Source organism: Ranitomeya imitator, chromosome 4, assembly GCF_032444005.1.
Source record: "Ranitomeya imitator isolate aRanImi1 chromosome 4, aRanImi1.pri, whole genome shotgun sequence".
Classification (NCBI taxonomy): domain Eukaryota; kingdom Metazoa; phylum Chordata; class Amphibia; order Anura; family Dendrobatidae; genus Ranitomeya; species Ranitomeya imitator.
The window spans coordinates 12,823,266-12,846,456 of NC_091285.1; the positions used below are offsets into that span (position 1 = coordinate 12,823,266).

At 48.8% G+C, this 23,191-nt stretch overlaps 1 protein-coding gene across 2 annotated transcripts in view; it reads right to left on the reverse strand.

Annotated features, from left to right (window-relative positions):
* Window positions 1-23,191, reverse strand: part of STK38L (serine/threonine kinase 38 like) — a 41,213-nt gene that overhangs the window by 13,942 nt on the left and 4,080 nt on the right. For both annotated transcript variants that reach the window (XM_069763065.1, XM_069763066.1), the window contains exons 2-3: window positions 16,020-16,164; window positions 15,796-15,847 (exon numbers count right to left, since the gene is read on the reverse strand). In XM_069763065.1, coding sequence (XP_069619166.1) covers window positions 15,796-15,847; window positions 16,020-16,153 — 186 coding nt within the window. In that variant the 5' untranslated portion in view covers window positions 16,154-16,164. The remainder of the gene's footprint in view (window positions 1-15,795; window positions 15,848-16,019; window positions 16,165-23,191) is intronic.

Here is a 23,191-nt window from a genome sequence, read left to right on the forward strand (position 1 = left end):
TCTCTCTCTCTCAGTCAGTGGGCCATAGAACGCATATTTTTGGTTTTATTTGTTTTCTAAATTCTCCCTGAAAAAATCATTTTATTTTATTTGGTTTCTAAATTCTTCCTGATAAAATCATATTTTTTTTATTATTTTTATTTCTAAAGTCTCCCTGAAAAAAAAAAAAAAAAAACAACCAAAAAAACAGTGGGAGATTAATATTGGCCTTTCTGCTTGTGTGCCAGTCTTGACTCCTGGGTGTGCCATCTCTCTCTCTCTCTCTCTCTCTCTCTCCAATTGTGGTCCATAGAAAGCCTATATTTTTTTTCCTTGATTTGGGTTCTAAAATCTACCAGAGAAAATAACTACATCAATCATTGGTAGAAAAATATTGGCCTCTGGGTTTGTGTGCCACTCCTGACTCCTGTGTGCGTCATCTCTCAGTCAGTGGGCCATAGAACGCCTATTTTTGGTTTTATTTGTTTTCTAAATTCTCCCTGAAAAAATCATTTTATTTTATTTGGTTTCTAAATTCTTCCTGATAAAATCATATTTTTTTTATTATTTTTTTTTCTAAAGTCTCCCTGAAAAAAAAAAAAAAAAACAGTGGGAGATTAATATTGGCCTTTCTGCTTGTGTGCCAGTCTTGACTCCTGGGTGCGTCATCTCTCAGTCAGTGGGCCATAGAACGCCTATTTTTGGTTTTATTTGTTTTATAAATTCTCCCTGAAAAAATCATTTTATTTTATTTGGTTTCTAAATTCTTCCTGATAAAATCATATTTTTTTTATTATTTTTTTTTCTAAAGTCTCCCTGAAAAAAAAAAAAAAAAAAACAACCAAAAAAAACAGTGGGAGATTAATATTGGCCTTTCTGCTTGTGTGCCAGTCTTGACTCCTGGGTGCGTCATCTCTCAGTCAGTGGGCCATAGAACGCCTATTTTTGGTTTTATTTGTTTTATAAATTCTCCCTGAAAAAATCATTTTATTTTATTTGGTTTCTAAATTCTTCCTGATAAAATCATATTTTTTTTATTATTTTTTTTTCTAAAGTCTCCCTGAAAAAAAAAAAAAAAAAAAACAACCAAAAAAAACAGTGGGAGATTAATATTGGCCTTTCTGCTTGTGTGCCAGTCTTGACTCCTGGGTGTGCCATCTCTCTCTCTCTCTCTCTCTCTCTCTCCAATTGTGGTCCATAGAAAGCCTATATTTTTTTTCCTTGATTTGGGTTCTAAAATCTACCAGAGAAAATAACTACATCAATCATTGGTAGAAAAATATTGGCCTCTGGGTTTGTGTGCCACTCCTGACTCCTGTGTGCGTCATCTCTCAGTCAGTGGGCCATAGAACGCCTATTTTTGTTTTTATTTGTTTTATAAATTCTCCCTGAAAAAATCATTTTATTTTATTTGGTTTCTAAATTCTTCCTGATAAAATCATATTTTTTTTATTATTTTTTTTTTCTAAAGTCTCCCTGAAAAAAAAAAAAAAAACAAAAACAAAAAAAAAACAGTGGGAGATTAATATTGGCCTTTCTGCTTGTGTGCCAGTCTTGACTCCTGGGTGTGCCATCTCTCTCTCTCTCTCTCTCCAATTGTGGTCCATAGAAAGCCTACATTTTTTTTCCTTGATTTGGGTTCCAAAATCTACCAGAGAAAATAACTCCATCAATCATTGGTAGAAAAATATTGGCCTCTGGGCTTGTGTGCCACTCCTGATTCCTGTGTGCGTCATCTCTCACTCAGTGGCCCATAGAAAGCATATAGTTTGTTACATTTGTTTTCTAAATTCTCCCTGCAAAAATCTATTTTTTTTTTTTTGGGGGGTTTCTAAAGTGTTCCTGAAAAAAATAAAAATAAAAAAAAAATAATAGTGTGACATTAATATTAACATTTGTGCTTCAGTGACAGTCCTGCGTGTGGGGCATCTCTCTAATTTGCAGCCACCAAAAAAAGAGTGTGTAACATTGGGCCTGATTTTCGCTGTGGTCTCACCAACCTGTAAAGGGGTAGCTAAATCATACTGAAGTTATAGCTCACCGTGTAAGTTGTGTGACTGCAACAAATACCGTTAGTTTGGTAACGTTTCTAAAACAATGAGGAAGTCTAGTGGAAGAGGTCGTGGCCGGGGGCGTTCATTGTCAGCTGGTAATGAGGGTAGTGGTAGTGGTGGAGCATCAGGTGGTCGTGGGGGAAAAAATATTGCACCTAAGTCTGGAGCTGTGGAGCCAGGTTCGTCGTCCGGCTACACAAGGCCTCGAACGCTCCCTTTTCTGGGATTAGGAAAACCGCTTTTAAAGCCGGAGCAGCAAGAGCAAGTTTTGGCTTATCTTGCTGACTCAGCCTCTAGCTCTTTTGCCTCATCTCGTGAAACTGGTAAAAGTAAAAGCAGCGCGTCGTTAGTGGATGTTCACGGTCAGGGACAAGTCACTTCCTTGTCCTCTTCAGCAAAAACAACAACAGAGAAGAATGCAGCAGGCGACACAACGGGTTACTCCATGGAGCTCTTTACACATACCGTCCCTGGCTTAGAAAGTGAAGCAGTTAACAGTCCATGCCCATTACAAATTGAATCTGACATGGAGTGCACTGACGCACAGCCACAGCCAGACTACTATGCTGGTCCTTTGACTCAGACCACAACATTGCCCTCGCAGGGTGCTGATCAAGAATCAGACCCTGATGAGACTATGTTGCCCCATCACGAACGCTATACCACCGACCGACACGGTGACACAGACGAAGTTGCGCAGGAGGTACAAGAAGAGTTATTAGATGACCCAGTTCTTGACCCCGATTGGCAGCCATTGGGGGAACAGGGTGCAGGCGGCAGCAGTTCTGAAGCAGAGGAGGAGGAGGGGCCGCAGCAGGCATCAACATCGCCACAGGTTCCATCTGCCGGGCCCGTATCTTGCCCAAAACGCGTGGCAAAGCCAAAACCTGGTGGAGGACAGCGTGGCCATCCGGTTAAAGCTCAGTCTGCAATGCCTGAAAAGGTATCCGATGCTAGAAAGAGTGCAGTCTGGCATTTTTTTAAACAACATCCAATTGATCAGCGCAAAGTCATCTGTCAAAAATGTTCTACTTCCTTAAGCAGAGGTCAGAATCTGAAAAGTCTCAATACTAGTTGCATGCATAGACATTTAACCACCATGCATTTGAAAGCTTGGACTAACTACCAAACGTCCCTTAAGGTTGTTGCACCCTCGGCCAATGAAGCTAGTCATCAACGCAACATCCCTTCCGGCAGTGTAGGACCACCATTTAGCGCACCACCTGCTGTATCTGTGCAGGTATCTTTGCCAGGCCAAAGCAGTCAGGGTCAGGGAATCACCAGTTTCGTAGTAGGAAACACTGCATCTAGGGCACCGGCGGCAACAATACCATCTCCCACCGTCTCTCAGTCTGCCATGTCCACCGGCACCCCCGCTAGTTCCACGATCTCCAGCTCTCCAGTCCAGCTCACCCTACATGAGACTATGGTTAGAAAAAGGAAATACTTAGCCTCGCATCCGCGTACACAGGGTTTGAACGCCCACATAGCTAGACTAATCTCGTTAGAGATGATGCCCTACCGGTTAGTTGAAAGCGAAGCTTTCAAAGACCTGATGGACTACGCTGTACCACGCTACGAGCTACCCAGTCGACACTTTTTTTCCAGAAAAGCCATCCCAGCCCTCCACCAGCATGTTAAAGAGCGCATCGTCCATGCACTCAGGCAATCTGTGAGCACAAAGGTGCACCTGACAACAGATGCATGGACCAGTAGGCATGGCCAGGGACGTTACGTGTCCATCACGGCACACTGGGTAAATGTGGTGGATTCAGGGTCCACAGGGGACAGCAAGTTTGGGACAGTTCTGCCTAGCCCACGGTCTAGTAAACAGTTGTCTGTAGCCGTTCGCACCCCCTCCTCCTCCTCGTCCTCCTGCAGAAGCAAGAGCTCGTCCACAGACCGCAGTCGCACAAACACTCCATCCGCACCTGCCACTGTTGCACACCAGGTCTCCCATTATGGGGCAGCTACTGGCATACGTCAGCAGGCTGTATTGGCTATGAAGTGTTTGGGCGACAATAGACACACCGCGGAAGTTCTGTCCGAGTTCTTGCAGCAAGAAACGCAGTCGTGGCTGGGCACTGTAGATCTTGAGGCAGGCAAGGTAGTGAGTGATAACGGAAGGAATTTCATGGCTGCCATCTCCCTTTCCCAACTGAAACACATTCCTTGCCTGGCTCACACCTTAAACCTGGTGGTGCAGTGCTTCCTGAAAAGTTATCCGGGGTTATCCGACCTGCTCCTCAAAGTGCGTGGACTTTGCTCACATATCCGCCGTTCGCCTGTACACTCCAGCCGTATGCAGACCTATCAGCGTTCTTTGAACCTTCCCCAGCATCGCCTAATCATAGACGTTGCAACAAGGTGGAACTCAACACTGCACATGCTTCAGAGACTGTGCGAACAGAGGCGGGCTGTTATGTTTTTGTGGGAGGATACACATACACGGGCAGGCAGTAGGATGGCAGACATGGAGTTGTCAGGTGTGCAGTGGTCGAAGATTCAAGACATGTGTCAAGTCCTTCAGTGTTTTGAGGAATGCACACGGCTGGTTAGTGCAGACAACGCCATAATAAGCATGAGCATCCCCCTAATGCGTCTGCTGATGCAAAGTTTGACGCACATAAAGGATCAGGCGTCTGCACCAGAGGAAGAGGAAAGCCTTGATGACAGTCAGCGATTGTCTGGTCAGGGCAGTGTACATGACGAGGTACCGGGCGAAGAGGAGGTGGAGGATGAGGAGGATGATGGGGATGAGTATATTTTTAATGAGGAAGCTTTCCCGGGGGCACGGGAAATTGGTGGCGTGGCAAGGCCGGGTTCTGGTTTTTTGAGGGACACAAGTGACGTAGATTTGCCTGCAACTGCCCCTCAACCAAGCACAACCGCAGATTTGACAACGGGAACTTTGGCCCACATGGCGGATTATGCCTTGCGTATCCTCAAAAGGGACATACGCATTACAAAAATGATGAACGATGACGATTACTGGTTGGCCTGCCTCCTTGATCCTCGCTATAAAGGCAAATTGCAAAATATTATGCCACATGAGAACTTGGAACTAATATTAGCAACAAAACAATCAACTCTTGTTGACCGTTTGCTTCTGGCATTCCCTGCACACAGCGCCCGTGATCGTTCTCACACGAGCTCCAGGGGCCAGCAGACCAGAGGTGTTAGAGGGGCAGAAATCAGAAGTGGCGTTGGACAGAGGGGTTTTCTGACCAGGTTGTGGAGTGATTTTTCTATGACCGCAGACAGGACAGGTACTGCAGCATCAATTCAAAGTGACAGGAGACAACATTTGTCCAGTATGGTTACAAACTATTTTTCATCCCTTATCGACGTTCTCCCTCAACCGTCATTCCCATTTGATTACTGGGCATCCAAATTAGACACCTGGCCAGAATTGGCAGAATATGCATTGCAGGAGCTTGCTTGCCCGGCAGCTAGTGTCCTATCAGAAAGAGTATTCAGTGCTGCAGGTTCAATACTAACAGAAAAAAGGACTCGTCTGGCTACCCAAAATGTAGATGATCTAACCTTCATTAAAATGAACCACAACTGGATTTCAAAATCTTTTGCCCCACCCTGCCCGGCTGACACCTAGCTTTCCTATGAAAAGGTCTTGCCTGTGGACTTTTCTGAATGACTTTTCCAATCTCGTAATTTTCTTCACCTGATTGTCCAGCATACGACATGTTTCCACCTCACGAAATGGCCAAACTCCCCACACGGGGCCGTGCTATCGCCACTTTGCGCTTGGACCCTTGAGAGTGCTGTTTGTCTGAAGAGGTGGGTGTGGCCGCTTTTGGTCGACGGCACTGCCACTGGGTCCCTCATAGTACAATAAAGTGTCTCTGGCGGTGGTGGTGCGCACCCAACGTCAGACACACCGTTGTAATATGAGGGGCCCTGTGCCTGTACCGCCGGCCACAAGACAGTTCCCCCCCCCAGCTCAAACAGTGCTCTACCACTAGCAAAATTATCTCTCACAGCTTCACCAATGTGTAGTCTAGCCGCTGACATCCTTCAATGCCTGGCACTGACAATACCATTGTTTTGACATTTTTGTTATGTTAGGCCTTCGAAGCCTGTCTGCAGTCCCTTCTTTCTACAACTACTACACTGACCAGGCCACTGCTGGCCGTGTTACCCTGGAACCAATTTAAAAGTGCCTACAGTCAGCCCAATTTTGTTATGTTAGGCCTTCGAAGACTGTCTGCCGTCACTCCTTCCACTAGACTTCCACTGACCATACACTGCTGCCCATGTACCCCTGGAACCAATTTAAAGTGCCTACAGCCAGCCCAATTTTGTTATGTTAGGCCTTCGAAGCCTGTCTGCGGTCACTCCTTCCACTAGACTTCCACTGACCAGACCACTGCTGCCCGTGTACCCCTGGAACCAATTTAAAAGTGCCTACAGCCATGTGTTATTATTTTAGGCCTTCGATGCCTGTCTGCGGTCACTCCTTCCACTAGGCCTCCACTGACCACACCACTGCTGTCCGTGTACCCCTGGAACCAATTTAAAATTGCCTACAGCCATGTGTTATTATTTTAGGCCTTCGATGCCTGTCTGCGGTCACTCCTTCCACTAGGCCTCCACTGACCACACCACTGCTGTCCGTGTACCCCTGGAACCAATTTAAAATTGCCTACAGCCAGCCCAATTTTTTTATTTTAGGCCTTCGATGCCTGTCTGCGGTCCATTCTTTCAACTACTACTACACTGACCAGGTCACTGCTGCCCGTGTACCCCTGGAACCAATTTAAAATTGCCTACAGCCATGTGTTATTATTTTAGGCATTCGATGCCTGTCTGCGGTCCATTTTTTCAACTACTACTACACTGACCAGGTCACTGCTGCCCGTGTACCCCTGGAACCAATTTAAAATTGCCTACAGCCATGTGTTATTATTTTAGGCCTTCGATGCCTGTCTGCGGTCACTCCTTCCACTAGGCCTCCACTGACCACACCACTGCTGTCCGTGTACCCCTGGAACCAAATTAAAATTGCCTACAGCCATGTGTTATTATTTTAGGCCTTCGATGCCTGTCTGCGGTCACTCCTTCCACTAGGCCTCCACTGACCACACCACTGCTGCCCGTGTACCCCTGGAACCAATTTAAAATTGCCTACAGCCAGCCCAATTTTTTTATTTTAGGCCTTCGATGCCTGTCTGCGGTCCATTCTTTCAACTACTACTACACTGACCAGGTCACTGCTGTCCGTGTACCCCTGGAACCAATTTAAAATTGCCTACAGCCATGTGTTATTATTTTAGGCCTTCGATGCCTGTCTGCGGTCACTCCTTCCACTAGGCCTCCACTGACCACACCACTGCTGTCCGTGTACCCCTGGAACCAATTTAAAATTGCCTACAGCCAGCCCAATTTTTTTATTTTAGGCCTTCGATGCCTGTCTGCGGTCCATTCTTTCAACTACTACTACACTGACCAGGTCACTGCTGTCCGTGTACCCCTGGAACCAATTTAAAATTGCCTACAGCCATGTGTTATTATTTTAGGCCTTCGATGCCTGTCTGCGGTCACTCCTTCCACTAGGCCTCCACTGACCACACCACTGCTGTCCGTGTACCCCTGGAACCAATTTAAAATTGCCTACAGCCATGTGTTATTATTTTAGGCCTTCGATGCCTGTCTGCGGTCACTCCTTCCACTAGGCCTCCACTGACCACACCACTGCTGCCCGTGTACCCCTGGAACCAATTTAAAATTGCCTACAGCCAGCCCAATTTTTTTATTTTAGGCCTTCGATGCCTGTCTGCGGTCCATTCTTTCAACTACTACTACACTGACCAGGTCACTGCTGCCCGTGTACCCCTGGAACCAATTTAAAATTGCCTACAGCCATGTGTTATTATTTTAGGCCTTCGATGCCTGTCTGCGGTCACTCCTTCCACTAGGCCTCCACTGACCACACCACTGCTGTCCGTGTACCCCTGGAACCAATTTAAAATTGCCTACAGCCATGTGTTATTATTTTAGGCCTTCGATGCCTGTCTGCGGTCCATTCTTTCAACTACTACTACACTGACCAGGGCACTGCTGGCCGTGTACCCCTGGAACCAACATCAGAAAATATAAAAATAAGTATTTTGCTTATAAAAAAGAAAATACTGGTGAGATATCAAATGCAGACATTTTAACATTAAAAACAAACACACAACTAAAATCTGGTACAGTACTAAAAATGGCCACCAGCTACAATTACTTTCTCCTGCAAGTAGTTAACTGAAAGTTTTTTTAAATTGAAAACACACATATGGCATCCACCGAGTGTTGTCCTGTCGCGTCTTCTTTATATTATTGCCGAGAAGATGCAAAATAATGAAAATAATAAAATCATTAATTACCAAAATAATAGAGAAAGTCAACACCACATTGCAAATAAACATTCATTCCAAATAAAGAAGCAGGGCGCGTCCGAGGGTGAGTATATACCTAATAAGAATATAATCACCCTCGGACGCGCAATGCTTATTTCCAACAGCCTTCCTTCCTAAGAATCAGCCCTTCCGTCGTGTAGAGAGACGTTGTGTTACACTCCAAGGTGTTCCCCAGGTTGCCTTTCCTGAGCTTCGATCTTCCGGCTCTCGTTTAGTAGTTCTTGGAAACTACTCTGCATTAGGCCTTCAAATTGGGTATGGGGTGTAGAGAGATGGTGTGTTCCACTCCAAGGTGTTCCCCAGGTTGCCTTTCCTGAGCTTCGATCTTCCGGCTCTCGTTTAGTCAGAAAGACGATTTTTGCGTTGACTCTGCGTGGGATTATTTCTGAGAGAGCGTGTATTATCTGGGGCATCTTCTCTGGCATATTTCCTCAACTTGTCAGCAGCCCCCGCTCCTTTAGGATGATGCATGGTGATTGGCAGAAGATCCCCACCAAATGACCAAATTTATTATTATGGCAGTCTATTCTCCACTAGCAGACCGGACAGGGCCAAACACCGGGATGCACCCCCGAGAGGCAGCAAACCAAGCAAAGAGTCTCAGATATCTGCAAATGTATCAATTTAGGAGTTTGCCCAGGCACTGTGTCCCAGAGCAGCCACAGTTCCCCAGGAAGAACAGCAGGGAGGGGGGAACGATCCCTCCAAAGTAATGGTGCAAGCAGGGGTTTTGATAAGGGGAGTGCAGGGCCCAATTTTCCAGGGCGCACACCGCTCTGCCCCTTTTAGTGTTTCAGGCCGGTAGCTCACCTCCTGAATGCACCGCAGTCTTGCTATATAGCGCCTCTCTCCTTGCTGCTGGAGAGTGCGCTGTGGTAATGGCCGCCGTCTCCCAGGGCCCGCCCGCCGCTCCAGACCCGGCACCTGTCTCCTGCTCCTCGATGTTCCACAGCGTCCCCGCTGTATGTAAGTGCCTGCCGTGCCCCCCGGGGGATCCACCCGGCTTCAGCCGCCGCCGGCACTGCGTCCCGCCCGTCGGAGCCGCGCTTAAAGATGGCCGCCGCAGCCCAGGGACCTCGCCGCTCCTCCAGGCCGCCACAGATATCGGCTCTCCAGCGTTCCACCGCCGCCACCCGGGGGGGTCGCCGGTCTCCCGAGCTTTCAGAGCACCGCCTCAGCCGGTGCAGCTGCAGTTCAGGGGGATAAATGGCCGGATTCAGATCAGGATAATGGGAGCCTCCAAAAGGTGCGTCTTCTCTCTTGGCTTACATAGCCACGCCCCCCCCCGGCTCTCGTTTAGTAGTTGTTGGAAACTACGCTGCATTAGGCCTTCAAATTGGGTATGGGGTGTAGCGAGAGGGTGTGTTACACTCCAAGGTGTTCCCCAGGTTGCCTTTCCTGAGCTTCGATCTTCCGGCTCTCGTTTAGTAGTTCTTGGAAACTACACTGCATTAGGCCTTCAAATTGGGTATGGGGTGTAGAGAGAGGGTGTGTTACACTCCAAGGTGTTCCCCAGGTTGCCTTTCCTGAGCTTCGATATTCCGGCTCTCGTTTAGTAGTTGTCGGAAACTACGCTGCATTAGGCCTACAAATTGGGTATGGGGCGTAGAGAGAGGGTGTGTTACACTCCAAGGTGTTCCCCAGGTTGCCTTTCCTGAGCTTCGATATTCCGGCTCTCGTTTAGTAGTTGTCGGAAACTACGCTGCATTAGGCCTACAAATTGGGTATGGGGTGTAGAGAGAGGGTGTGTTACACTCCAAGGTGTTCCCCAGGTTGCCTTTCCTGAGCTTCGATCTTCATGCTCTCGTTTAGTAGTTGTCGGAAACTACGCTGCATTAGGCCTACAAATTGGGTATGGGGTGTAGAGAGAGGGTTTGTTACACTCCAAGGTGTTCCCCAGGTTGCCTTTCCTGAGCTTCGATCTTCCGGCTCTCGTTTAGTAGTTGTTGGAAACTACGCTGCATTAGGCCTTCAAATTGGGTATGGGGTGTAGCGAGAGGGTGTGTTACACTCCAAGGTGTTCCCCAGGTTGCCTTTCCTGAGCTTCGATCTTCCGGCTCTCGTTTAGTAGTTCTTGGAAACTACACTGCATTAGGCCTTCAAATTGGGTATGGGGTGTAGAGAGAGGGTGTGTTACACTCTAAGGTGTTCCCCAGGTTTCCTTGCCATTGCTTCGGTCTTCCGACTCTCGTTTAGTAGTTGTAGAAAAGTACACTGCATTAGGCCATACAAAATGGGTATGGGGTGGAGAGAGATGGTGTGTTACACTCCAAGGTGTTCCCCAGGTTGCCTTTCCTGAGCTTCTATCTTCAGGCTCTCATTAAATTGTGGTTAAATGGAACAACTGCATTTGGCGTACTAGTTGGTTTGGGGCCTACTATCGGTGTCTGCCACTCCTTGCTGTTCTCCTCCACTGAACAAAGCTGTGCCGCCTGTTTACTACGGTTGCCAATTTTGAACTGCATTTCGACTACTTACTGATTTGGCCCTACTCTCTGTGTCAGCCTCTCATTCCAGTTGTCCTCCACTGCAATGCCCCCTGGTTATTCCTGTGTTACCAATTTTGAACTGCATTTAGCCCACTTTCTTCTTTGGGCCTATATCTGTGTTTCCACTTCATCGTGCCCATTGCCCAGCCAGTGATAGATGAGTCTGCTGGTACATTGACCCATAACGCAACATTCCCCGTGCACGCTACACAACAACATTGTGACCCTGCTGAAAGTCAGGTTGCTCTTCCCGCATACCATACCACCTTACACGGGGACAAAGAGGAAGGTGCAGATGAAAGTGCAGGTTCCTTCATCAGGTGGGGGGAGGAATACTAGTTGGCGACGTCACTGGCACAGGGCCTCTCATAGTACGCAAAAGTGTTGCTGCCGGTGGGAGGCGCCCCCGCCGTGCAAACACACCGCTGTACTTTGAGGGGCCCTGTGCCAGTGCCAATGCCAACGAGTGGGCCCCCCCTGCTTGCTCAGGTTCACAGCACTTGCAAAGTTGAAATACTTACCTCTCCCTGCTCCACTGCCGTGACGTGGTCCAGATTTCCTGGGCCCACTAATTACTTGAACCAGCCCTACCCCCCACAACTTTAGCCAAATGACCCCCAATTTCAAATGCCTTCCAATTATTATAAGGTAAATTACGCTTGACAAGCTTCATTAAGAAGAATGGATGGTTTTGACATTAAAATGGCCACTCTAGGTGTTTTCCTGGCCCCCACTCACTGCCGACTATGCTGCCCCATTGACTTGCATTGGGTTTCGTGTTTCGGTCGATCCCGACTTTACGTCATAATCGGCCGATTTCACTCGACCCGACTTTGGACATAGTCGGGTTTCGCAAAACCCGGCTCGACTCTAAAAAGGTCAAGGTCGCTCAACTCTAGTTCTCAGTCCTGGAACCAGAGGGCGACATGGGACTAATGGAGGGAGCAGTTCTCAATCCTGAAACCAGAGGGCGACATGAGACTAATGGAGGGAGCAGTTCTCAGTCCTGACACCAGAGGGCGACATGAGACTAATGGAGGGAGCAGTTCTCAGTCCTGGAACCAGAGGGCGACATGAGACTAATGGAGGGAGCAGTTCTCAGTCCTGACACCAGAGGGCGACATGGGACTAATGGAGGGAGCAGTTCTCAGTCCTGACACCAGAGGGCAGACATGAAACTAATGGAGGGAGCAGTTCTCAGTCCTGACACCAGAGGGCGACATGAGACTAATGGAGGGAGCAGTTCTCAGTCCTGACACCAGAGGGCGACATGGGACTAATGGAGGGAGCAGTTCTCAGTCCTGGCACCAGAGGGCAGACATGGGACTAATGGAGGGAGCAGTTCTCAGTCCTGACACCAAAGGGGAGACATGGGACTAATGGAGGGAGCAGTTCTCAGTCCTGACACCAGAGGGCAGACATGGGACTAATGGAGGGAGCAGTTCTCAGTCCTGACACCAGAGGGCGACATGAGACTAATGGAGGGAGCAGTTCTCAGTCCTGACACCAGAGGGCGACATGGGACTAATGGAGGGAGCAGTTCTCAGTCCTGGCACCAGAGGGCAGACATGAGACTAATGGAGGGAGCAGTTCTCAGTCCTGACACCAGAGGGCGACATGAGACTAATGGAGGGAGCAGTTCTCAGTCCTGACACCAGAGGGCAACATGAGACTAATGGAGGGAGCAGTTCTCAGTCCTGACACCAGAGGGCGACATGAGACTAATGGAGGGAGCAGTTCTCAGTCCTGACACCAGAGGGCAACATGAGACTAATGGAGGGAGCAGTTCTCAGTCCTGACACCAGAGGGCGACATGGGACTAATGGAGGGAGCAGTTCTCAGTCCTGACACCAGAGGGCGACATGGGGCTAATGGAGGGAGCAGTTCTCAGTCCTGACACCAGAGGGCAGACATGAGACTAATGGAGGGAGCAGTTCTCAGTCCTGACACCAGAGGGCAGACATGGGACTAATGGAGGGAGCAGTTCTCAGTCCTGGAACCAGAGGGCGACATGGGACTAATGGAGGGAGCAGTTCTCAGTCCTGACACCAGAGGGCAGACATGAGACTAATGGAGGGAGCAGTTCTCAGTCCTGACACCAGAGGGCAGACATGGGACTAATGGAGGGAGCAGTTCTCAATCCTGAAACCAGAGGGCGACATGAGACTAATGGAGGGTGCAGTTCTCAGTCCTGACACCAGAGGGCGACATGAGACTAATGGAGGGAGCAGTTCTCAGTCCTGGAACCAGAGGGCGACATGAGATTAATGGAGGGAGCAGTTCTCAGTCCTGACACCAGAGGGCGACATGAGACTAATGGAGGGAGCAGTTCTCAATCCTGAAACCAGAGGGCGACATGAGACTAATGGAGGGAGCAGTTCTCAGTCCTGACACCAGAGGGCGACATGAGACTAATGGAGGGAGCAGTTCTCAGTCCTGGAACCAGAGGGCGACATGAGACTAATGGAGGGAGCAGTTCTCAGTCCTGACACCAGAGGGCAGACATGGGACTAATGGAGGGAGCAGTTCTCAGTCCTGGAACCAGAGGGCGACATGAGACTAATGGAGGGAGCAGTTCTCAGTCCTGACACCAGAGGGCAGACATGGGACTAATGGAGGGAGCAGTTCTCAGTCCTGACACCAGAGGGCAGACATGAGACTAATGGAGGGAGCAGTTCTCAGTCCTGACACCAGAGGGCAGACATGAGACTAATGGAGGGAGCAGTTCTCAGTCCTGACACCAGAGGGCAGACATGAGACTAATGGAGGGAGCAGTTCTCAGTCCTGACACCAGAGGGCAACATGAGACTAATGGAGGGAGCAGTTCTCAGTCCTGACACCAGAGGGCAACATGAGACTAATGGAGGGAGCAGTTCTCAGTCCTGACACCAGAGGGCGACATGGGGCTAATGGAGGGAGCAGTTCTCAGTCCTGACACCAGAGGGCAGACATGAGACTAATGGAGGAAGCAGTTCTCAGTCCTGACACCAGAGGGCGACATGGGACTAATGGAGGGAGCAGTTCTCAGTCCTGACACCAAAGGGGAGACATGGGACTAATGGAGGGAGCAGTTCTCAGTCCTGGCACCAGTCCTGACATCAGAGGGCAACATGAGACTAATGGAGGGAGCAGTTTCCAGTCCTGACACCAGAGGGCAGACATGGGACTAATGGAGGGAGCAGTTCTCAGTCCTGACACCAGTCCTGACATCAGAGGGCAACATGAGACTAATGGAGGGAGCAGTTTCCAGTCCTGACACCAGAGGGCAGACATGGGACTAATGGAGGGAGCAGTTCTCAGTCCTGACACCAGAGGGCGACATGGGACTAATGGAGGGAGCAGTTCTCAGTCCTGACACCAGAGGGCAGACATGGGACTAATGGAGGGAGCAGTTCTCAGTCCTGACACCAGAGGGCAGACATGAGACTAATGGAGGGAGCAGTTCTCAGTCCCGACACCAGAGGCCGACATGAGACTAATGGAGGGAGCAGTTCTCAGTCCTGGCACCAGAGGGCAGACATGAAACTAATGGAGGGTGCAGTTCTCAGTCCTGACACCAGAGGGCGACATGAGACTAATGGAGGGAGCAGTTCTCAGTCCTGACACCAGAGGGCGACATGGGACTAATGGAGGGAGCAGTTTTCAGTCCTGGCACCAGAGGGCAGACATGAGACTAATGGAGGGAGCAGTTCTCAGTCCTGACACCAGAGGGCGACATGGGACTAATGGAGGGAGCAGTTCTCAGTCCTGACACCAGAGGGCGACATGGGACTAATGGAGGGTGCAGTTCTCAGTCCTGACACCAGAGGGCGACATGAAACTAATGGAGGGAGCAGTTCTCAGTCCTGACACCAGAGGGCGACATGGGACTAATGGAGGGAGCAGTTCTCAGTCCTGACACCAGAGGGCGACATGGGACTAATGGAGGGAGCAGTTCTCAGTCCTGACACCAGAGGGCGACATGGGACTAATGGAGGGAGCAGTTCTCAGTCCTGACACCAGAGGGCGACATGGGACTAATGGAGGGAGCAGTTCTCAGTCCTGACACCAGAGGGCGACATGAAACTAATGGAGGGAGCAGTTCTCAGTCCTGACACCAGAGGGCGACATGGGACTAATGGAGGGTGCAGTTCTCAGTCCTGACACCAGAGGGCGACATGGGACTAATGGAGGGAGCAGTTCTCAGTCCTGGCACCAGAGGGCAGACATGAGACTAATGGAGGGAGCAGTTCTCAGTCCTGACACCAGAGGGCGACATGGGACTAATGGAGGGAGCAGTTCTCAGTCCTGACACCAGAGGGCAGACATGGGACTAATGGAGGGAGCAGTTCTCAGTCCTGGCACCAGAGGGCAGACATGAGACTAATGGAGGGAGCAGTTCTCAGTCCTGACACCAGAGGGCGACATGGGACTAATGGAGGGAGCAGTTCTCAGTCCTGACACCAGAGGGCAGACATGGGACTAATGGAGGGAGCAGTTCTCAGTCCTGGCACCAGAGGGCGACATGAGACTAATGGAGGGAGCAGTTCTCAGTCCTGACACCAGAGGGCAGACATGGGACTAATGGAGGGAGCAGTTCTCAGTCCTGACACCAGAGGGCGACATGGGACTAATGGAGGGAGCAGTTCTCAGTCCTGACACCAGAGGGCAGACATGGGACTAATGGAGGGAGCAGTTCTCAGTCCTGACACCAGAGGGCGACATGGGACTAATGGAGGGAGCAGTTCTCAGTCCTGACACCAGAGGGCGACATGGGACTAATGGAGGGAGCAGTTCTCAGTCCTGACACCAGAGGGCGACATGGGACTAATGGAGGGAGCAGTTCTCAGTCCTGGCACCAGAGGGCAGACTCACATCATCGTCTGCCAGTCCCTCTTCGTTCATGGCGATTTCCAACTTCTTTTGCCTGTTGGAAAGGGAATCTCCGTTATATTCCAGCGGCTCCGGGCTATTAGCAATTTATTACATCGCAACCAGACTTCAGCTGTTTGCAAACTACAATTCCCAACATGCCCTGGAAGCTTTCAGCTGTTAGAGCATGCTGGGAGTTGTAGTGCTGCAGGGTACGACCCCGGTACCTGGTCTCGCGCTCCTCGTGCTGCAGGATCAGGTTGCTGTAGAAGGTCTCTAGAGTCAGTTTGGCCACGGTCACCCGCTCCCGGGTGTGATTACTCATGGGGAAGGCGGTGGCGTTCGTGGCGGTCATTGCCATAGTAACGAGCGCTGGAAAAGACAAAAAAAACAAAACAAAAAAGATTACGACAAGAGGAAATGTCCAGCGGGGGCACTGAAAGGGAGCACCCGACCCGGCAGCGGCCCACCCAAGAGGGAGCACCCGACCCAGCAGCGGCCCACCCGACCCAGCAGCGGCCCACCCAAGAGGGAGCACCCGACCCGGCAGCGGCCCACCCAAGAGGGAGCACCCGACCCGGCAGCGGCCCACCCAAGAGGGAGCACCCGACCCGGCAGCGGCCCACCCAAGAGGGAGCACCCGACCCGGCAGCGGCCCACCCAAGAGGGAGCACCCGACCCAGCAGCGGCCCACCCAAGAGGGAGCACCCGACCCAGCAGCGGCCCACCCGAGAGGGAGCACCCGACCCAGCAGCGGCCCACCCGACCCAGCAGCGGCCCACCCAAGAGGGAGCACCCGACCCGGCAGCGGCCCACCCAAGAGGGAGCACCCGACCCGGCAGCGGCCCACCCAAGAGGGAGCACCCGACCCGGCAGCGGCCCACCCAAGAGGGAGCACCCGACCCGGCAGCGGCCCACCCAAGAGGGAGCACCCGACCCAGCAGCGGCCCACCCAAGAGGGAGCACCCGACCCAGCAGCGGCCCACCCGAGAGGGAGCACCCGACCCAGCAGCGGCCCACCCGAGAGGGAGCACCCGACCCGGCAGCGGCCCACCCGAGAGGGAGCACCCGACCCGGCAGCGGCCCACCCAAGAGGAGGCACCCGACCCGGCAGCGGCCCACCCGAGAGGGAGCACCCGACCCGGCAGCGGCCCACCCAAGAGGGAGCACCCGACCCGGCAGCGGCCCACCCAAGAGGGAGCACCCGACCCGGCAGCGGCCCACCCAAGAGGGAGCACCCGACCCGGCAGCGGCCCACCAGAGGAGGCACCCGACCCGGCAGCGGCCCACCCAAGAGGAGGCACCCGACCCGGCAGCGGCCCACCAGAGGGGGCACCTGACTCAACACCAGTCCACCAGAGGGGGCACCCGACAAGCACAGGCCCACCAATTGCTACACTGCCTTTCTGTCAATAACCTTGGTCCTAGTACCAGAAGGTCATCCGCTGCACAACTACAACTCCCAGCATGCCCCTCTGGGGCCCCAATGCAGTGCAGATGCCCCCGCGCCCCCTCTCATAACACTATGGTAAGGGGCTGTCTATCTCCTCCTGACTGCCAGCGACTGTTCTCTGGTATCAGCCACTGCCCACAGTGGTCCCCAAGGGTCTTTAGTTTCCGGCTCCAGGAGGAAGCCCCTGTGCCCCCTCAGAGCCGCGGTCAGGTTCTTACACCCAGGTGCGGTATGTGACAAGTCCATGTGTCCTGCGGGGGCCGCTCTACACTGTGGGGGGCAGCCACATATAGTAAGCTGGGTGACCACCACCATGGCCGCTCTTACACAGACTGGGCTGGCAGAGCGCCCCACACTGGTGGAGTAGGACAACAACTCCCAGCATGAACCAGAGAAGACACAGTGCCCAGGAAAGTACAGGAGTCTCCCATCAGCAGCTACTGCAGGACTACAAGTCCCAGCATTGTCCTCCCACCAGACATGACGTGGCTCCGGGGGGCTTCCTCGGCCGCCCCCTCGTCTACTTTGCAGCTATTTTTAGTCATTTGATGAATAAAGTGGAAAAAGCGACCGAGAAAGGAAATCTGCAAATCCCCAGCGGAGCGACGTAATAAGGACGGTGGGAGCAGTAATCCCCCCGTATACAGTCCCTGCCCGGACCACCCTCTGCCCCGGAATCACAGCAAGATCACCCACAGCAAAGGAGACGGAAGACCCCGAAAGTGGCAGCAACTAGAGACACCGTAACATTCATATAAGACGCCCAGAGAGAAATGTTCCCACAGGCAGCAGCACCGGTGGGAGGGTGGGGTGGGGGGACGGGACGGCTAGGACCCCCATGTGCCTGGACCAACAGAGCGCACAGAGAAGAATGAACCAGGACCAACCCAGAACTGTGTGATCACAGCATCAACTGCTGGCCAGCGTCACAGTGTAACAGGACGGAGACCACAGAAGGAACCAGCACCCGAATATCACCGCACCTCATGTAATACAGGAGGCAGCACAATGCTAGTCATCCAAATACTATAATACTGCCCTTATGTCAAATAATATAACTACTATAATACTGCCCCTATGTGCAAGATTATAACTACTATAATACTGCCCCTATGTGCAAGAATATACCTACTATAATACTGCCCCTATGTACAAGAATATAACTACTATAATACTGTCCCTATGTACAAGAATATATCTACTATAATACTGCCCCTATGTACAAGAATATAACTACTATAACACTGCTCCTATGTACAGGAATATAACTACTATAATACTGCCCCTATGTACAAGAATATAACTACTATAATACTGTCCCTATGTACAAGAATATATCTACTATAATACTGCCCCTATGTACAAGAATATAACTACTATAACACTGCTCCTATGTACAGGAATATAACTACTATAACACTGCTCCTATGTACAAGAATATAACTACTATAATACTGCCCCTATGTACAAGAATATAACTACTATAATACTGCTCCTATGTACAAGAATATAACTACTATAATACTGCCCCTATGTACAAGAATATAACTACTATAATACTGTACCTATGTACAAGAATATAACTACTATAATACTGCCCCTATGTACAAGAATATAACTACTATAATACTGCCCCTATGTACAAGAATATAACTACTATAATACTGCCCCTATGTACAAGAATATAACTACTATAATACTGCCCCTATGTACAAGAATATAACTACTATAATACTGTACCTATGTACAAGAATATATCTACTATAATACTGCCCCCTATGTGCAAGAATATAACTACTATAATACTGTACCTATGTACAAGAATATAACTACTATAATACTGCCCCTATGTACAAGAATATAACTACTATAATACTGCTCCTATGTACAAGAATATAACTACTATAATACTGCTCCTATGTACAAGAATATAACTACTATAATACTGCCCCTATGTACAAGAATATAACTACTATAATACTGCCCCCTATGTACAAGAATATAACTACTATAATACTGCCCCTATGTACAAGAATATAACTACTATAATACTGCTCCTATGTACAAGAATATAACTACTATAATACTGCCCCTATGTACAAGAATATAACTACTATAATACTGTACCTATGTACAAGAATATATCTACTATAATACTGCCCCCTATGTGCAAGAATATAACTACTATAATACTGTACCTATGTACAAGAATATAACTACTATAATACTGCCCCTATGTACAAGAATATAACTACTATAATACTGCCCCTATGTACAAGAATATAACTACTATAATACTGCTCCTATGTACAAGAATATAACTACTATAATACTGCCCCTATGTACAAGAATATAACTACTATAATACTGCCCCCTATGTACAAGAATATAACTACTATAATACTGCCCCTATGTACAAGAATATAACTACTATAATACTGCTCCTATGTACAAGAATATAACTACTATAATACTGCTCCTATGTACAAGAATATAACTACTATAATACTGCTCCTATATACAAGAATATAACTACTATAATACTGCTCCTATATACAAGAATATAACTACTATAATACTGCCCCCTATGTACAAGAATATAACTACTATAATACTGCCCCTATGTACAAGAATATAACTACTATAATACTGCCCCTATGTACAAGAATATAACTACTATAATACTGCCCCTATGTACAAGAATATAACTACTATAATACTGCTTCTATATACAAGAATATAACTACTATAATACTGCTCCTATGTACAAGAATATAACTACTATAATACTGCCCCTATGTACAAGAATATAACTACTATAATACTGCTTCTATATACAAGAATATAACTACTATAATACTGCTCCTATGTACAAGAATATAACTACTATAATACTGCCCCTATGTACAAGAATATAACTACTATAATACTGCCGTCTATGTACAAGAATATAACTACTATAATACTGCTCCTATATACAAGAATATAACTACTATAATACTGCTCCTATGTACGAGAATATAACTACTATAATACTGCCCCCTATGTACAAGAATATAACTACTATAATACTGCCCCCTATGTACAAGAATATAACTACTATAATACTGCCCCTATGTACAGGAATATAACTACTATAATACTGCTCCTATGTACAAAAATATAACTACTATAATACTGCCCCCTATGTACAAGAATATAACTACTATAATACTGCCCCCTATGTACAAGAATATAACTACTATAAGGGTAACATAGTAACATAGTTAGTAAGGCCGAAAAAAGACATTTGTCCATCCAGTTCAGCCTATATTCCATCATAATAAATCCCCAGATCTACGTCCTTCTACAGAACCTAATAATTGTATGATACAATATTGTTCTGCTCCAGGAAGACATCCAGGCCTCTCTTGAACCCCTCGACTGAGTTCGCCATCACCACCTCCTCAGGCAAGCAATTCCAGATTCTCACTGCCCTAACAGTAAAGAATCCTCTTCTATGTTGGTGGAAAAACCTTCTCTCCTCCAGACGCAAAGAATGCCCCCTTGTGCCCGTCACCTTCCTTGGTATAAACAGATCCTTAGCGAGATATTTGTATTGTCCCCTTATATACTTATACATGGTTATTAGATCGCCCCTCAGTCGTCTTTTTTCTAGACTAAATAATCCTAATTTCGCTAATCTATCTGGGTATTGTAGTTCTCCCATCCCCTTTATTAATTTTGTTGCCCTCCTTTGTACTCTCTCTAGTTCCATTATATCCTTCCTGAGCACCGGTGCCCAAAACTGGACACAGTACTCCATGTGCGGTCTAACTAGGGATTTGTACAGAGGCAGTATAATGCTCTCATCATGTGTATCCAGACCTCTTTTAATGCACCCCATGATCCTGTTTGCCTTGGCAGCTGCTGCCTGGCACTGGCTGCTCCAGGTAAGTTTATCATTAACTAGGATCCCCAAGTCCTTCTCCCTGTCAGATTTACCCAGTTGTTTCCCGTTCAGTGTGTAATGGTGATATTGATTCCCTCTTCCCATGTGTATAACCTTACATTTATCATTGTTAAACCTCATCTGCCACCTTTCAGCCCAAGTTTCCAACTTATCCAGATCCATCTGTAGCAGAATACTATCTTCTCTTGTATTAACTGCTTTACATAGTTTTGTATCATCTGCAAATATCGATATTTTACTGTGTAAACCTTCTACCAGATCATTAATGAATATGTTGAAGAGAACAGGTCCCAATACTGACCCCTGCGGTCCCCACTGGTCACAGCGACCCAGTTAGAGACTATACCATTTATAACCACCCTCTGCTTTCTATCACTAAGCCAGTTACTAACCCATTTACACACATTTTCCCCCAGACCAAGCATTCTCATTTTGTGTACCAACCTCTTGTGCGGCACGGTATCAAACGCTTTGGAAAAATCGAGATAGACCACGTCCAATGACTCACCGTGGTCCAGTCTATAGCTTACCTCTTCATAAAAACTGATTAGATTGGTTTGACAGGAGCGATTTCTCATAAACCCATGCTGATATGGAGTTAAACAGTTATTCTCATTGAGATAATCCAGAATAACATCCCTCAGAAACCCTTCAAATATTTTACCAACAATAGAGGTTAGACTTACTGGCCTATAATTTCCAGGTTCTCACAGTGGCATTTTCATCGCTACGACGGTACGATCCGTGACGCTCCAGCATCGTAACAATATCGCTCCAGCGTCGTAGACTGCGGTCACACTTTGCAATGTACGACGCTGGAGCGATAATTTCATGACGTATGTGCGATGTAGAAGCCGTTGGTTACTATGCGCACATCGTATACGATATATGTTACACCATGCGATCATGCCGCCACAGCGGGACACTAGATGACGAAAGAAAGTTTCAAACGATCTGCTACGACGTACGATTCTCAGCGGGGTCCCTGATCGCAGGAGCGTGTCAGACACAGCGAGATCGTAACTATATCGCTCGAACGTCACGAATCGTACCGTTGTAGCGATCAAAATGCCACTGTGTGACGGTACCCTAACACTGCAGATGTGGAGTGGAGTTTTAGCAGACAGTGGATTGCGGTATTACGTTATTACACCTCGCCCTCGTCTGACACCTGTGTACACAGGATGGGGCAGGGGATTGTGCTGCCTGAGAGTCACTAAAAACAGTCGTTACCTGCAGACCCCGTTATCCCAGGTGATGGCCCGGAGGTGTATACGGTATATAGTGCAGTAGTGGTGGCCCGGAGGTGTATACGGTATATACCGCAGTAGTGGTGGCCCGGAGGTGTATACGGTATATACCGCAGTAGTGATGGCCCGGAGGTGTATACGGTATATAGTGCAGTAGTGATGGCCCGGAGGTGTATACGGTATATAGTGCAGTAGTGGTGGCCCGGAGGTGTATACGGTATATACCGCAGTAGTGGTGGCCCGGAGGTGTATACGGTATATACCGCAGTAGTGATGGCCCGGAGGTGTATACGGTATATACTGCAGTAGTGGTGGCCCGGAGGTGTATACGGTATATAGTGCAGTAGTGGTGGCCCGGAGGTGTATATGATATATACCGCAGTAGTGATGGCCCGGGGGTGTATACGGTATATACCGCAGTAGTGGTGGCCCGGAGGTGTATACGGTATATAGTGCAGTAGTGGTGGCCCGGAGGTGTATACGGTATATACCGCAGTAGTGGTGGCCCGGAGGTGTATACGGTATATAGTGTAGTAGTGATGGCCCGGAGGTGTATACGGTATATAGTGCAGTAGTGGTGGCCCGGAGGTGTATACGGTATATAGTGCAGTAGTGGTGGCCCGGAGGTGTATACGGTATATAGTGCAGTAGTGGTGGCCCGGAGGTGTATACGGTATATAGTGCAGTAGTGATGGCCCGGAGGTGTATACGGTATATAGTGCAGTAGTGGTGGCCCGGAGGTGT